This window comes from Lissotriton helveticus, chromosome 2_1 (assembly GCF_964261635.1).
Source record: "Lissotriton helveticus chromosome 2_1, aLisHel1.1, whole genome shotgun sequence".
NCBI lineage: Eukaryota > Metazoa > Chordata > Amphibia > Caudata > Salamandridae > Lissotriton > Lissotriton helveticus.
In genome coordinates this window covers 1,091,369,832-1,091,385,791 of record NC_136059.1, presented here as the reverse complement: position 1 = coordinate 1,091,385,791, position 15,960 = coordinate 1,091,369,832, and the positions used below count along the sequence as shown (strand labels likewise).

The following is a 15,960-nucleotide window of genomic DNA, read 5'->3' as shown; positions in this document are numbered from 1 at the left end:
ACCACAGCGGCACAGGGGCGGCTGGGTGCAGGGTGCTGTTTTGGCGCTGGGTGCCTTGTTGTTTTCAATGGTAGTTGCCGGTTTTGGTTTTTGGGTGTAGGCTCGGTCCAGGATGTCTTCTGGGAGGAACCAACAGCTGGGCAGGTAAGTTGGAGGGCTCGGGATATAGGTGCACCTCAGGTCCTCTTCTCCAGGACGCAGGGTGGCTGGATTCTGGGGTGCCTTTTGAGGTCGGATTTCACCTTACCAGAGGCTTCAGGCAGCGTCGGGGTGTCCAGGAGGGGTCAACCCACGGTGGATTCAGACTCTGGAACGCTAGGGGACCTCACTGGGACCGGTGGGCCACTCTGACTCGGGATATGTGACGATTGCAATGGTGGTTCCAGGCGCAATGTTTCTTTGTCTTCAGCAGACTTGGAGTCTTTGTTTGGAGATTCTTTTGAACAGAGCTGCTGTTCACAGAAGATCCAGTATTTGTTAAAGGGAATCAGTCCTCCCAGGGCTTCTGGAGGTTGCTGGCTGCAGGACAAGGCGACTTTTGGCACAGGATCTTTAGAAACTACAGACGGGCTGGTAGGGCTGGTGCCAAGTCAGTTCTTCTCTGAAGTCCCCTCTGCTGTGCATCTTCTTTCGTCCTTCTTCTTCGTAGGTTGTGGGAATCTGTCTTCTGGGTTCAGGCCTGCCCTCTAAATACTGTATTTAGGGGTGTTTTAGAGGTCTTGGGTTAGTAGCCAATGGGCTACTGACCTTAGGGTGACTACACCCTTAGTGTGCTCACCGCACGTGGGGGATTGGGCACAATCCCTTATCCTGATTGGAGATGCCTGCAATCGGCAAAATGGCGGGCACTGAAGAGTAGGCTTCACCTCGCGTCCTCCACCTGATTGTTGTAGTTGGCAGAGGTGGGCTCACCTTCTGGGCTGTTCTAAATTGTCCTGCCTGTCTACCAGCCGAAAAGGTGGGAGACAGGAAGGGGGCCTGCTCCGGATAGTAGGAGAGGCTGAGGGTCGCGTTGCAAAGACGGCAATGTCTATGAAGCTCTCCTACCACAGATGGCTCTTCCTGACCTGGGGAGGTGTGAACACCTATGCCCAGAAAAGGCTTTATTTCTGAGCCCTGGGAGTGAAGGCTCCCACCCCAGGGGTTCAGAAACGTGTCTTGTGGTGGCAGGCTGGTGTTTGCGAGTCAGGGAACCCACCAGAGGCCGGTTGTTTTCCTCAGGGCATCTCTAAGATGCCATATGAGTGCATTGTATATTAAATCCCACACAGGTATCAGTATGGGTTTATTATGCTGAGAAGTTTGCTACCAAACTTCCCAGAATACAGTAAAGCCATTATGGTGCTGTGGAGTTCGTAATGGCAAACTCCCAGACCATATAATCTCTTTATGACTTTATTGCACTTACCATGTCTAAAAATGGACTTAGACGCTGTAGGGCTACAGTGCTCATGCAACCGTACCCTCACCGGTGGTATAGTGCACCCAGCTAGAGAGGTGTCTTACCTATACCATAGAACGGCAGCCTGTAATGGCAGTGTGTGTGTGTTAAAGTACAGGACCTTTAAGGTTGGCACAATATGTGCTGCAGTCCTCAGAGGCCTTACCTGGTCACAGTGCCCTTGGTACCCTTGGACCGCTGCCTTTTACAAGGGACTTACAGGTGGCCAGAGAGGTGCAAATTGGGGGTACAAAGGTACAGTTTTGCTTAAGAACACAGGCCCTGGGATCCTGACTGGCAGGACCCCAGGGCACATTAAGTCAAATTGCATCAAAAATCTGGCAAAAGGTGGGGGGGTTACTGCAACAGAAATACACTTTCCAACAGGGGGCATAACACTGTTCCAGAGTTCATAATTCCACCAAAAGCAAAGTGGTAGAATCCTTCTTTCGTTGGACACATCAGGCAGCCCACCTTAGGGATGTGATTGGCCCGGTAGTGTAACACGTCTCTTTGCATAGCTAATTTCACATCTGTCCTGGTGCCAAATGGGCCTCAAGCCAGGAGGTGGCATCTCCCAGGTATGAAGGAAGCCGGGGTCACATATCAAAGACGACTGAGGCATTGAAGCCTATGGCCTTGGTATGCAGATTCACTAGTCAATCCGCTGGATGAGGGGTTAAACTTCCTTCCAAGGCAGTCATTGTTTCTGACCTCTGAGAGCTCAGGCGCTCACCTCCAGGGAGTCAGAAACTCATCTGTGGTGGCAGACTGGACAATACTAGTCAGCTAGCACACTAAGAGGCTGGTAGGTATTCAGGGGTCACCTCTAAGGTGCCCTCAGGGTGCATATCTTAATAAACCCACTGCTGGCATCAGTAGGCAGTATGGTGTTTGAAACTAAACATCATATGTTTCAGCGAAGCCATCATGAAGCTGTGGTGCTCGTAATGACCAGTGCCCAGTACATATACTTAAGATGTTTTTCTTGTTCACTTGTACTATCTAGCAATTGAACTTGACAGCACAGGGGCATATCTGCTCATACAGATATGTCCTCTGTCCTCACTTGTAATATTATGCACCCTTCCTTAGGGCTATAAGGCCTGCTTATCGGGGCAACTTACATAAATTGCATGCAATGTTTGTGCGCATGGCACACAGGGTGTGTGCCATGTCGTGTTTTCATATTTGTCTGCACCATTTCCTGCAATGGCAGTCTGTATGAGTTTGGTGGTGGGTCCCTTATGGTGGCACAAAACATGCTGCAGGCCTTATCGACACTCTTTAGTACAGATGCCCTAGGTACCAGAGGTACCATTTACTTAGGGGCTTACACAGGTGCTTAAGGTCTTGCCTATCTGGGAACAATTTAACAGTTGTCTTTTTTTAGGACAAGAGCACTGGCATGGAGGACCCGGCTAGCAGGAACCCAGTCCACTCAGTCAAAATTGCTTCAAATACCAGGCAAAAAGTGGGGTTGACCTTGTCAAAAAGAGGCACTTTCCTACAGTAACTTTAATTATTTTCATGAATATATACATATTTGTTTTATTCATAAATATATATTCGTTATCATGAATATATATTAATTTTTTTCATAAATATATATTCACTGAAAAGACAAAGATTAAAGTAACGTTGTAGTTAGGTGAAATGTTCAGTAACAATATAACGTTTTAAACTCTGAAAACGACTCCAATTCACCAGTTCTGGTTTTCTCAAGCAACAATAACTCGTGCCCATTGGCCAATCCCCCTTATTCAGCAAACACCACATTACACAAGTCCTTCAGCAGTGCACGGTAGGCAGCCCTTTGATCAACCCCTGTAAAGGTAGCCAACCCCACACTGTTCGGTCGTGGACGGCAGATGATTGGGCACAAGGCCTGTGGCCAACATCCCCACATCCAGCTCCCCTCCTCGAGCAGTTATGAGCCCCTGAGCCCAGGGTCCACACCAGTAAAGGTTAGTGTCATGATGCCCACCTAGGGCACCCATCATACATATGTTGGGGGCCCCAGAGGAAGCCTCAAGGCATGCAGCAAGAGTCGGCATTGCTTAATGCTGCTCCCACCAGGTGGGAGCAATATTTTGCTTCAGGGTGGGCAGGGAAACAGATCAAAATCTTCCCCCAGCCAACTGGAGTGTTTTCAAGGCTCCCACTGGTTGGGGGTTTGATTGCGGTACGGCAGTCTTGGGACCGCCATACCTTCGTTGGTGGTCTGATCGCTGCCACCTCCTCAGCAGTCCAAGCGTCTGTTTACGATCAGTGCGCTCAGACTGCCACTAGACTTCCGCCACAGCCAGGAGCTCGGGTCCTGTGGCAGTTGAGAAAGCGACAGTCAATGGTGGGGACTCTGCCTTGAAAAGGTTGATGGAAAGGATGGGTAGGGGCCATAAGAAGGGTCCCAGGGTGATGTAACCCATTAGGAAATGTGGCTAGGGGCACATATTGTGTCCCCATATGCCTGCATTGTCGCGCATGCACTGTGTGCCTTGCACGACATGGTGCATGGCGACAGTGCGTCTGACGTGCAAGTAGTACTGCATTGGGGCGGCATGTGCTTCAGGCTCTCTCTATGAGCTGAAGCATGCTGGTGCTGTGACACCGCCACCGCCACCGACACACCAACAGCCAAGCGGTACCATTGTATTGCGGCGATCGGGATGCCACCGGCTTGGCAGCTTTTTCCCGACCTTGTGACTTATTACATCATAATCGTGCCCTTTGTGTTTGCTCCTGCCTGCAGGAGTTTCAGAAATGCTCCTGCCAAGCCGGAGCAAACACAGGTTTGCAGGTAGGGAAACTGCTGTGTCACAGGGATGGGCTCCCCAGGATACAGCATGTGAGCTGGCCTCGGGGATAGGGTTCTGAGGCCATTATTGGGTCAGGAATGGGGGAGCCGCGTGGCCCCTCCTCCCACTTTGACTGAGTGTGGTTGCCTGGGTTTCTGCCTGCCATGTATCCAGGGCCTGTGTTCCTTCTCTAAACTGCATTGATGCAAAATCCAATTAGCACTCCTTGGCAACATGTAATTCTGTTGTAAATGGTACCATTGGTACCAAGGGCACTGTGGCCAGGGAAGGCCTCTAAGGGCTCCAGCACTTATTGTGCCACTCTTGGAGCCCCTGCACCTTTATACACACACACACACTGCCATTGCAGCCTGCATGTTTAGGTACAGAACAAAGTGAAGAGTCGACATGGCACACATCCCTGTTTGCCATGCATATAACCCACTGCCCTGGCATAGGTAAGCCACCCCTCTACCTGGGTGTCCTATACCAGTGGTGAGGGTACAGGTGCATGAGCCCTGTAGCCCTACAGTGTTTAAGCCAATTCTTAGACCTTGTAAGTGCAGTAATGTCATTAAGAGTATATGGTACTGGGAGTTTGCCATTACGAACTCCACAGCACCATAATGGCGTTACTGAAAACTGGTAAGTTTGGTATCAAACTTCTAAGCACATTAAGCCCACACTGATGCCAGTGTGGGAGTTAATGAATAATGCACTCTAAGGGCATCTTAGAGATGCCCCCTGAAAAACTACCTATTACTAGTGTCCTGGCTGAGTGGCTGCTCGCCATCTGCCACCACCAGACATGTTTCTGGACCCCTGGGTCGGGAGCCTGTTGCTCTTGGGGGCATGAAACAATGCACATTTGGGGACGAGGTGCCAAGCCTCCTCCCAAGGAAGGGCAGGGTACACGAAGGGCAAACTTCAAATGTCTGCCGCCTTTGTGAGCTACCCCAGCCATTTGCTGCTTCCAGCTACTGGCCCCCACCAGTTCTGACCCCCACTTTGGGTGGTAGAATCCACGGGGAAACCAAGTGAGTAAGGGAGGTGTGCCCACCTTTTCCAACCCCACCCAATAGGTGGGGGAGGTGATGTGCGCACAACTCTCAGTCTCCTCCACCTTGCAGATGGGGGGACCCAGCCAACCAGAGAGAGACATATGCCTCCCTCCCACAGGAGGGTGGTATACTAGGGAGTGTACCCACCCCAAGGAAGGGACCTATTATTCCCGACCTGTACCAATCTGAAATGCCCCTAAATTTAGTATTTAGGGAAAAGTCTGAACCTTGCCTCGTCAGACAAGAACCGACCAGAAGAAGCAGGACGAAGAAGCCGTGCTGAACTAAGAGGAGTGCAAAAACAACAGTTGATGGACAGAATGCAGAACAATGTCATACATTCACCCCAGTACAGAGATCTGGGCCTAAATCCATCATTTTTTTGCACTCCACACCACCCCAATTCAGACATGGTCATATGCAAATCAGCCTTGACCCTGTGCCTCATGGGAACAATCGAGCCCGAACTGCCAAACCATGTCTTTCCTGGACCGGAATCAAGCATCCTAGGACCGGTTTCTGGCTATCAGCCGTCTTCAGCCAGGATAGCTTGACTCCAGTGGTGTGAAGAGAGCATGGGACTCACGTCTGAGCATACCCATCCCACTCGGGGTGACAAATGCAAAAACAACAGTTGATGGACAGAATGCAGAACAATGTCATACATTCACCCCAGTACAGAGATCTGGGCCTAAATCCATCGTTTTTTTGCACTCCACACCACCCCAGTTCAGACATGGTCATATGCAAATCAGCCTTGACTCTGTGCCTCATGGAAACAGTCCAGCCCGAACTACCAAACCATGTCTTTCCTGGTCCGGAATCAGGCATCCTAGGACCGGTTTCTGGCTATCAGCCGTCTTCAGCCAGGATAGCTTGACTCCAGTGGTGTGAAGAGCATGGGGCTCACGTCTGAGCATACCCATCCCACTGTAATGCCAGAAACCGGTCCTCGGAAGCTTGTTTCCGGTCCAGGGAAGGCATGGCTTGGCTGGACTGTTCCCATGAGGCACAGGGTCAGACAGATTTGCATATAGCCATGTCTGAACTGGGGTGGCAGAGTGGGCTAAAGAACGGTGATGGATCAAATCGAGATCTTTTGACTGGGTGTAAGTGTTTGATTGGTTCAGATGCTCCGTTCATCACCACCCCCTTTTGTACCGCTTTGGCCGCCATAAGTGTGGCAGGGTATGCTCATACGTGAGTCCCTTGCCCACTTTGCCACTGGATTCAAGCAAGCCGGGCTGAAGACGGCTGTAATGCCAGAAACCGGTCCTCGGAAGCTTGTTTCCGGTCCAGGGAAGGCATGGCTTGGCATTTCGGGCTGGACTGTTCCCATGAGGCGCAGGGTCAGACTGATTTGCATATAGCCATGTCTGAACTGGGGTGGCAGAGTGGGCTTAAGAACGGTGATGGATCAAACCCAGATCTTTTGAATGGGTGTGAGTGTTTGATTGGTTCAGATGCTCCGTCCATCACCACCCCCTTTTGTAGAACTAAGAGGAGGACGCCCATTGACTTGGCCCCAGCCCCACTGGCCTATCCCAACCTCGAACCTGCTCCAGCGAAATCCCGGTGTGTCCTGCAGCCAGCAGCTCCCAGGCACCCAGAGGATCTACCCTGCCTTCCCAAACCAAGACTTTGTCTCCCGTGAGCACCGGATTTGCTCACCAACAGGCTCTGGCCAAATCCGCTAGTCTGCACCACCCTGCACCCAATGCCCACAGCCCAAGTTCGAGCGGCCCAACACCACGAGGAGATCTCCCGGGTGATCCTGACCCGAGATCTGGTGATATCTGACCTGCCTCGAATATCCAATCAATGCCTGCAGCCCCTTTTTGGAGAATCCCCCCAAACGCGACTGGAGCTGGTAAGAAAACCCGACGCCTAAAGACTCCCCTGCACCTGACGTCCCACGGCCTTGGGTGGCCCAACCAACAGTGTCCCAGCATCGCATGGTACCTCTCCAACCGGTGGTCACCTCTAGAATATCTTCATCCCGAGCCTGCAGTGCGTCTTGCCACTGGAGAATCCCCATTGAAATCAAAAGGGCACCCGACGCCACTGCGGGTGCACTTTGGGTGCTGACTCGGATCCCCCTGTGCCCTGAGCCTAACTCCAGGAGCTTTGCTCCCACAGCCTTGTGGCCTGCGCGTGAGCAGCCAGCAACCGGAGGCCCCCTGCCCCTTTGGATAACATTGGGCCTCTGCACTCTGCACCCTGCCACCCTAGTGCCGCTGAGGGTGCCTCGACCCTGGAGGAATCCTGGTTCTAACCCCAGAAACCCAACTTCCACAACCAAGTACTTAACTGCAAACCGATAACTGTATTTTCTCCCGTAGGATTGCATTGACAGCTTTTCTTGAAAATTGTTCGAAGTGTTGAGTTGGTTTTATGGAACTCTGAGAAAACTGAAAAAATATAAAAACTGCTTTATTTACCTTTTCTCTAGGAAATGTCCCAGGCATATCCCACTGAGTAGAAAAAGTAATTCATAAAATAATCTGTAAAGTAATCTAACTGTAATTGTAACTGTATTCAAAGCATTTACAAATCTGTAACAAAGACGTTTTCATTCAGCTTGTTTGTTTTGTTCAACCAACCTTGAAAAGTACCATTTACACTTACCTGTGCCAGGCTTGCTTGTTTCTAGGAAATAAATATAACTAAATAATATTTTTATACAAACAAATTGGTCTGAGTTCAGTCTTTGAGTGTGTGACAACATTTCTTGCCTGAGTGTGTACAATAAAGGCTTATTACTACCCTGCGATAAAGCCTTACTGCTCGCGCACACTATCACAAATAGAGAGTAAGGTATTATCTGCTTTTACCTCTGCCTACCTCTGGGGTTCTACAGAGCCAGCTTCCTACAAAGATGCCCTGTGGAATGGGGTTCCTGAGGCCTTTAGAGAGGTGGCCCGCCTCCCCTAAAAACACATCAGGCCCCGGCAATGGGGTCTCCGGGGCTGCAATTGTCTCGCGGCGGGGAGCCCGCCCCTCCCCGCATACACAAACATTAGGCCGATTGAATGAAATCCCCGGGGCTGGAAACAAGTTGGGGAGGGGGAGCTGCTTGCCCCCATTGCCCCAAAAAATGTCAGGCTAAAGGGAATTGTATCCCGGGGCTGAAATAGCCTAGGAAAGGCAGCTGTGCACACTCCAGGGAGCAGGCCTTGGGGTGAAGGGGGGGGAGGGATGGCGGTCCCCAGGGCCATCTAGAGCTCCATGACTGGAACCACGCCCTGGGTAGGTGGTGGTCCCTGAGGGTGCAGTGGGCCACGCATTCCCCGCATTCTTTTTTGTTAAAACTCCAGGGAGGTGGCGGCCCCCAGGTCTGCGGTGGGGGTCTGCGTGGCCCCCCACAATTTTTATTAAAGCCCTGGGAAGGCAGTGGCCCCACCGGGCTACAGCAGGGTCCATGAGCCCCTGCATCGAATTAAAATAAAGCCTCGTGGAGGTGTCGGTCCCGGATGTGGGGGACCCCCAAGAGGCCCCCCATTGATAAAAAGATAAGCCCCAGGGAGGTGGTTGTCCCCGGGGAAGGCCGTACATGCACATTCTTTGGTAAAAAAGGAGGTGGTGGTACCCAGGGCATTATTATTATTATTAAAACAAGGCCCACCCAGAGGCCACTTAGGGGCCAACTAGGTTTTAAATTGAGTACCAAGACCGCCCTAATGGGCGGAACAGGTCCAGATGCTCTCACTGGTGTGCACAGGGGTACTTCAATGTCCAGCTAACTATAGCGCCCCTGAAACCTATGTTTTTTTCACTGAATTTCTAAGGTTTTTTAAATGCTAATTCCTAACTATAACATGCCTGAAATTTACATAACAGGCATGTACTTTTTCTAACTTATCGCATTTAAATGACTACCTCTGGGGCTGCTGGTCTCGGGAAATACCGCTCAGTCGCTCTTAAATTATTTTTTGTTGTATTAACTTTCTCATATTTCTTATTCTCATTTACTTTCCTTTTATGCGTGGAAAAAAGTTACAACCATCCGAGCATGTATTGACTTATGTGTATGACTTTCTACTCTAACATGTCGGCTCCTTTTAAATCGTCTTTTGTGTTATTTCATTACTGTTGTAAGCATTTCATTGGTGGTGTATCTATCTTCCTATCAAAATCAAAAGTGATTTGGTGTACGGTCCACTACAAACTTCTAATGCCACTTGCACCAAGCCTCCTCTTTGTTGATATATCCCGTGAGGGACGTAGGGCTGGTGTTGAAAGAGCTGCGAGCTAGGTATCAGAAAGACGACGATAAACCGTCTAATTAAATTGTACTTGTGGTTAGGTGGACGCGAGCGAGGCAGACCTGGCCGATGAATCCACCTTTGAATCGCAGTATTCTCCCGCGGATGGGGACGACACCTTCCAGGCCTCCCTGATAGCCCTGCATGGCAGCACCTGCAGCGAGGACCTCACCTACAGGGTGGCCCTTCCGTCCTCCACACCAAAGGTAAGAGGGGCAAGAGCCTCGCGGTCTGAAAGGCAATAAAAAAAATGTGAATAATCGAGGTTAGCGTGCACTGTGCGCCCTGCCCCCTTGCTCGTTATGGTATTAAACCCCTGTCGATCCATCTGGCCCCTTTTGTTTTGTTTACTAGATTACCATGCGGTTTCGTTGTGGCGTTAGTTACCACAGCTTGCTAGCTTCAAATACAATTGTTTGAGTTATGTCTGAGAGTGCCTCGAGTCCTCAAGGCGTGGTGCTAACTTTTTATATGCAGTCTGTATTCTGATATGTGTTTGACTCTTTCACTTTATTTTAGTGGGAAATGTGGAAGTTTTTATTTTAGGCTGACGTTAATTAGGCTTTGAATGGTGCAATTTATGGTTTGTAGTATTGCTTCGAACTATTTATATTAAACTTTCTACACCTACGATTGTCTTGTGCTTGTTTTAAAACATGCCAATAGTACATTTATTAGCAATCTATAATTGGAAGAGAGTGACTGTGTCTCTGCAGCTTGCCTTTCATCTTCCATCATTTTTTACTCTTGTTGTTTCATTTTGTTCATATCCTCTCCAAGCCATGAAATAAATAGTGAATTCGAGGTACTGTATAGCTTGCTTATCTTGGCGCAAAATCAGGTCGTTTAATGACTTGCGTTGTTTTTGCCAAAGCAGCGTGAGTAACTAAATTGAGTTTGTCTACCCCGCTTAGAAAATATTTCTAGCAGCATGATAGCAAAAAAAGGTGGCCAGGAATTTTCTAAAGGCAAACATTTTTGCTATTAGTTATTTTATAGCACACACTTTATTGATCGTTGTGATTACAGGACCAGATTACTTATCTGAAGTTGTACTTTAGCCTAAATGTATTCCCTGTGAACAGCTATCCATATAAAAAATATAAGGTGCAATATTTGGAACCTTAAAATGTAAAAGAATGCACTGTAAAAGAATGCACTGTAAAGTCCTCCGTCTCTCTCCTTTGTAGGATTTGTATTCTTGCGTACTTCCTATATTTAACATGAACAAAAATCATGTTCGAAGATGTGCTAATTTGCAAGGTATTTTTTCTCAAAAGCCTTTATGCGTCGAAAACATTATGTATGTTTTTAAGTTCACCTGGCAAAATAGGTTTATTGTAAAATATCTTAGTAAAATAATATTGCCCACAGTCAAGTGTTTGCAAGAATAAAAGCAGGAAGCACATCCTCTTTTATTTTTCCCACTACAAACTGTCTAATCGCTTAAGTACCAATTTACTAAATTAAACAAAAGGCCCCATAAGCTCAGCTCATCTGCTAATTCTGCTAATCAATGTGCTTTGCGTGTTGGTCTAATTATTATCGTTTGTCAGTGAAACAAAGGATGGCAGTTTGAAGAGGACCTAGCGGATCAATTTATGCAGTGTGAAAAAATATATCAAGTGAATTATTTTAGGCTTTTGATTGCACACATTTTAGTTTGTATTAGTTTTAGACCGGAAGGGAAATGGCTCTTTATGGTTAAGTGTATCCTGTGTCCCCTTAATTTCACTGAAATAATTTTTGATGATTACTCTAGGTATAAATAGACAGTTCGGTTTTCAACAAATATCAGTTTTTATCAATTTCTGAAGTAAACACTGAACAGCATTCAATGTATGCACTACCACATGCATGCAAATGGTGATCTTGTTTAAAAATAAGCTAGAATTTCCTTATGATGATGGTTCCTTTAAAGATGTGCCGTTAATTGTTCTTTATACCATACAGGGCAAATCTCTTGTGAATAAGGAATTCTAGCAGGTGGAATTGCAGTTTTTGTGATTGGTGGTTCATGGGGGCGAGAGAAAGAAATGCAATTCAAAATTTGCACCATTGTAAATTTCATCCTATCATTGGTGCATTACTTTGAAAACGTTCTTGTCCTCATTGGGTGTATTTTAGTGTCAGACGTGCAGTAATTGTTTTTGTGCATTTCAGAGCTCAGCTGTATGGAAAAAGAACAGTTTATGCATTTCATTTCCGAAGGACGGTGTGGGCCCAAAATAATGTCATTAATTTTCCCAATTTGATTGTTTTCTCATTGCTAGTAGTTCTCGTAGCACAATTAACATTAAAATTGAGGCCAAGTTCGTGCAAGATTTGCAAACATCCAGAAATTTGGTTTCAATGGTTAACAAACATATGGTCAAATTTCGGACGTTTTGTACTCGCAAAGTGTTAGTGTTTTTGTTGAGGAAGTCTATAACCAATCAAAGATTTTCTTTAGCACACAAATTCATAAATATGTATGCATGCAAAAAGGGTAATGTGAACAGTTTGATATGTGCAAATGGGACACAAACATACGTTTGCACACTTATTTTTTTTTAATCTTATGGAGAAATATTGTTTCCCCTAGAAACCACGTTCATTTTATCCTCTTGAAATTTGGGCAAAACTGCTCCTCATTCCTTTCTCGGGGGTAGTCCTAGTTTTGGCCTTGTTTGTAGTAAATATGTATTCATTTCCATGGGATTTAACTCCCTGCGCGTCATTGTTGAATAGTCACAAACATAAAATGCAGAGGTGTTTGAAAACTTTTAAAGATGCCTCCATCCTAAATGTCGACAACACTTCACTATTCCTGGAATGTGGAAATGGGGCAGTACAGGCTGAATTTCCATATTTCTAAATCCAATTTGCCAGGTGCACAAAATCGACTTCCCAAACAGCAATGGTCCCCTCCAGGTAATTTCAGGGGTAGAGTTTGGTTGTCAAGAGCCTCTGTGTCCAATATTTGGTCACCAGCAACCATGTGTACGGTGTCTAAGCATGGGACAGTTCAGGTTTTTTCAATTCTGATGTAGGCAGTGTGCAGTGAGGCTTGCTCTTGGGCAAGGACACAATCTTTGCAGCTCCATGGCCCAAGCGGTGCTTGTTCTTGCCTTGATTCTTGGTTAGCTGACCTGTAGAGATTTTGTGTCTCCTGTCAGCTTCCTTCTTAGTTTCCCTACACACGTTCTTCTTCCATTTGTATCTTGTTTAGATCTTCCAGTTGTCAGATGGCTTTTTTCCTCATGGGGCTGTCCAGCTCCTTCTTCCGTAGGCCACGGGCTGAAGGGGCTCCAAAAAATCCTGTCTTGGCACCAGTATGAGGGCGAAATAATCACTAGCCCAGCCAATGCTTCTCTCCAGCACTGATGTAAAGAATACCCTCAAAGTTCATGGAAGAACTGGATACAACAATTTAATTCCAAAAATCCTAGAATCCAATTCACCTACACAATTAACGGGAAACAGATTAATTATTTGGATGTCTTGGTAACAAAAGATTCAACTGGCAAAGGCCTACAGACTGCTGTTTATACAAAGCCCACAGACAGGAATAGCACCCTTCATTACAGAAGCTTCCATCGAAGAGCCTTATTTCTAATCTACCAGTACACCATTACTTGATAATCACCACACCACTTTCGGTTGGCACAGCAAATAACTTTCTTGACCAAGGGTTTCTATATCCAACATGCTATTTCGGTCACTCTCAAGGGTTTATTCACTCTTTTCTAATTTGTGCACGCTTTCTTAGAAATCTCTCTTCTTCCCTTTTTTATTTTATTTCAAAATCATGCGTATGTTGTATTACATACAAGCATGTGACGGTAACAAACAATTGTTTGGGTTAGTGGTTTCTCTTCATTCACATTTGTATACAATTGTGTAAAATTGCATTTGTTTAATTTCAGATATGCCCCTAAGGAAGGGACCATAGAGTCCCTAAATGCATCGGGATTTACATTAATACCTGTCAGTTTGGAATGTGAAATACATTTACAATTTAATTACATTGTCAAGTATCATATACATTTGGTATGATGTCTCCAACATGATTTGTTTTACAATTATAATTTGAATGTCACACTATCTAACGGAGTTGTTTTCATTGTTTGAATGAAAACAATGTTGGTTATATATATATGTAAATTGTGTTTAAGAAACCATAGAACATAGCGATCCCCAGAGTATTGTCGATAGTTTTGCGACATATTTTAAAACCGTGTATACCTCGGTCTCGGATCGGCCAGAGGAGGACTCCCATTTGCTGCTCCGGGATATACAGCTCCCGTGCTTGTCCAAGGAGGACCGTGATTTTATGGATAGTGCCCTTACAACCGACGAAATAGCCCAGGCTATTCGCTCCTTGAACTCGGGTAAGGCACTGGGACCCAATGGGCTCCCAATTGAGTTATATAAGCTTAGGCCGGATAATCTGGCTCCTCACCTTAAAGGTATGTTTGTTAGGAGTCCTCTTTGATGTTTTGAGTTCCTTTGGACGTAACTCCGGGTTGGTTATCAATTGGTCCAAGTCGTGTATCTTCCCGCTGACCGGTGATCCTCTTTCTCTGCCCCGAGTATGCCCGATCCCGGTCTCTAGTGCTGGGTTTAAGTACTTAGGGATCTATATTTCACTTGACCCTGTGATACGCTATGAGCGTAACTTGTTGCCTCCACTCGCCTGGCTTCGGTCGGACGAGGCTGCATGGTGTGGTCTACCCTTGTCCCCCCTGGGACGGGCGGCCCTGTTCAAAATGATGTCTCTCCCCGTTTTTTGTATGCCGTACAAAACTCACTTGATCTAGTGCCGGCTAGCTACTTTCGTGAAATCGAGTGCCTCCAGAGAAAGCTAGTTTGGGCTGGCCGACCTCGTATTGCGTTGGCTAAGCTTACGTTGCCCTGTTACGATGGGGGCATAGTGTTACCGGATATAAGAAGATACTACTGGGCATCTCAACTGAGCGCTGTGAACCATGCCATGTACGGTCCAGTCCCGAATCCTGCATTTGAGATGGACCGGTGGCTGTTACCCGGGGGAGATTATTACAGGGCTCTCTACTCGCGGGGCGCTAGAAAGGATTTGACGGGGCCCACTGAAGTGGCTGTGCGGGTGTGGGGCAGCGCGACCGCGGCTACTGGATGGGTAGATAAGCTGTCCAGGGCGACCCCTCTGTTTGCCGCGGAGAAGCTTGGTGAATTGTGGACGTCCAAGGGTTTCGATAGGTGGGACTTCATCGGAATCAGCAAGGTAGGTGACCTCTGGGTTAAGAATAGAGTTAAGACCTTTGCTGAGTTGAAACAGGAATACAGTTTGAATGACTCGGAATATTTTCGATACCTCCAGGTTCGTCATGCCATTGGGTCGGTTTTTCCGGCCGGTTCTGATATTCCGGAGAGCTCCCCCCTGGAAGACAAGGTGCTGGACGGACATATTCCAGACAGCACTATCTCCCTTATTTATAAAAAACTTATCAATACTCGATCAGACCTGCTTGTTCAGCTTCGTGGTACCTGGACTAAAGATGGGCTGGAACTGGATGATGAGGATTGGCAGGCTGCGATTTCCTCTCCCAAAGAGGTCGCGATTCCGGCGCGTCTGCGACTCGTTCAGCTGAAGATTCTGCACCGAGTATATGTCACGGGTCCGAGACTGATGCATATGGGTTTTTCTGAGGATGGACTGTGTTGACGTGGCTGTGGTATGATTGCTACCTTCCTCCACATCGTATGGGAATGTCCGGAAGTTGTGTCTTTCTGGACTAGAGTGTATGCGGTGATGAGTGAGGTGACGAATGTTGAGTTGCTACCTGAAGTCAGGCGCTGTCTATTGAACATATGGGAACCGAATGATTGCACTGTTGCTCAGACTCGGTGGGTTACACTGGGAAACATGGTTGCGAAAAGGGACATTGCACAGTTGTGGGGATCTCAGAGGGCACCATCAGTTTCCAAATGGGAAGAAAATATGGACTGGTGCATGTTCAGAGAGAAGATTGTTTATATCTCCCGTGGCAGGCCCAAAAAATGGGGTAGGATATGGGACCAATGGAACTCATACCGTGGGGAGATATGTGATCCCCCCTTCATTGATCCCCCCTGACACTCCTTGTTCCCCTTGACTATACGTTTCGGCTCCCCCCTGTATCACATTATTGATATGTTTCTGGCTCTGGGTCCCCCCTTCCCCACACCCTTCTTTATCTCCTGGAGGTTCTTCTGCTTTCCATATTGTCTTTGATTGCCCCTCCCCGTACCGTATGGAACAGACACAACAATTTAGGATACAGCCTCGTTTTCCTCTTTTCTTTGATGTTTTTGTTTGTTTGTTTTAAAAAATGAAACCTTTCCATATCTTATCGTTATAGATTTGACCAATATCGTGCACCATTGCTGCCGGA

The 15,960-nt window shown here is 47.2% G+C and overlaps 1 protein-coding gene across 7 annotated transcripts in view; it reads left to right on the top strand.

The window, feature by feature from the left end:
* MPDZ (multiple PDZ domain crumbs cell polarity complex component) overlaps positions 1-15,960 on the top strand; it is an 832,961-nt gene that overhangs the window by 293,285 nt on the left and 523,716 nt on the right. For all 7 annotated transcript variants that reach the window (XM_078675896.1, XM_078675898.1, XM_078675897.1 and 4 more), the window contains one exon: positions 9,607-9,771. In XM_078675896.1, coding sequence (XP_078532022.1) covers positions 9,607-9,771 — 165 coding nt within the window. The remainder of the gene's footprint in view (positions 1-9,606; positions 9,772-15,960) is intronic.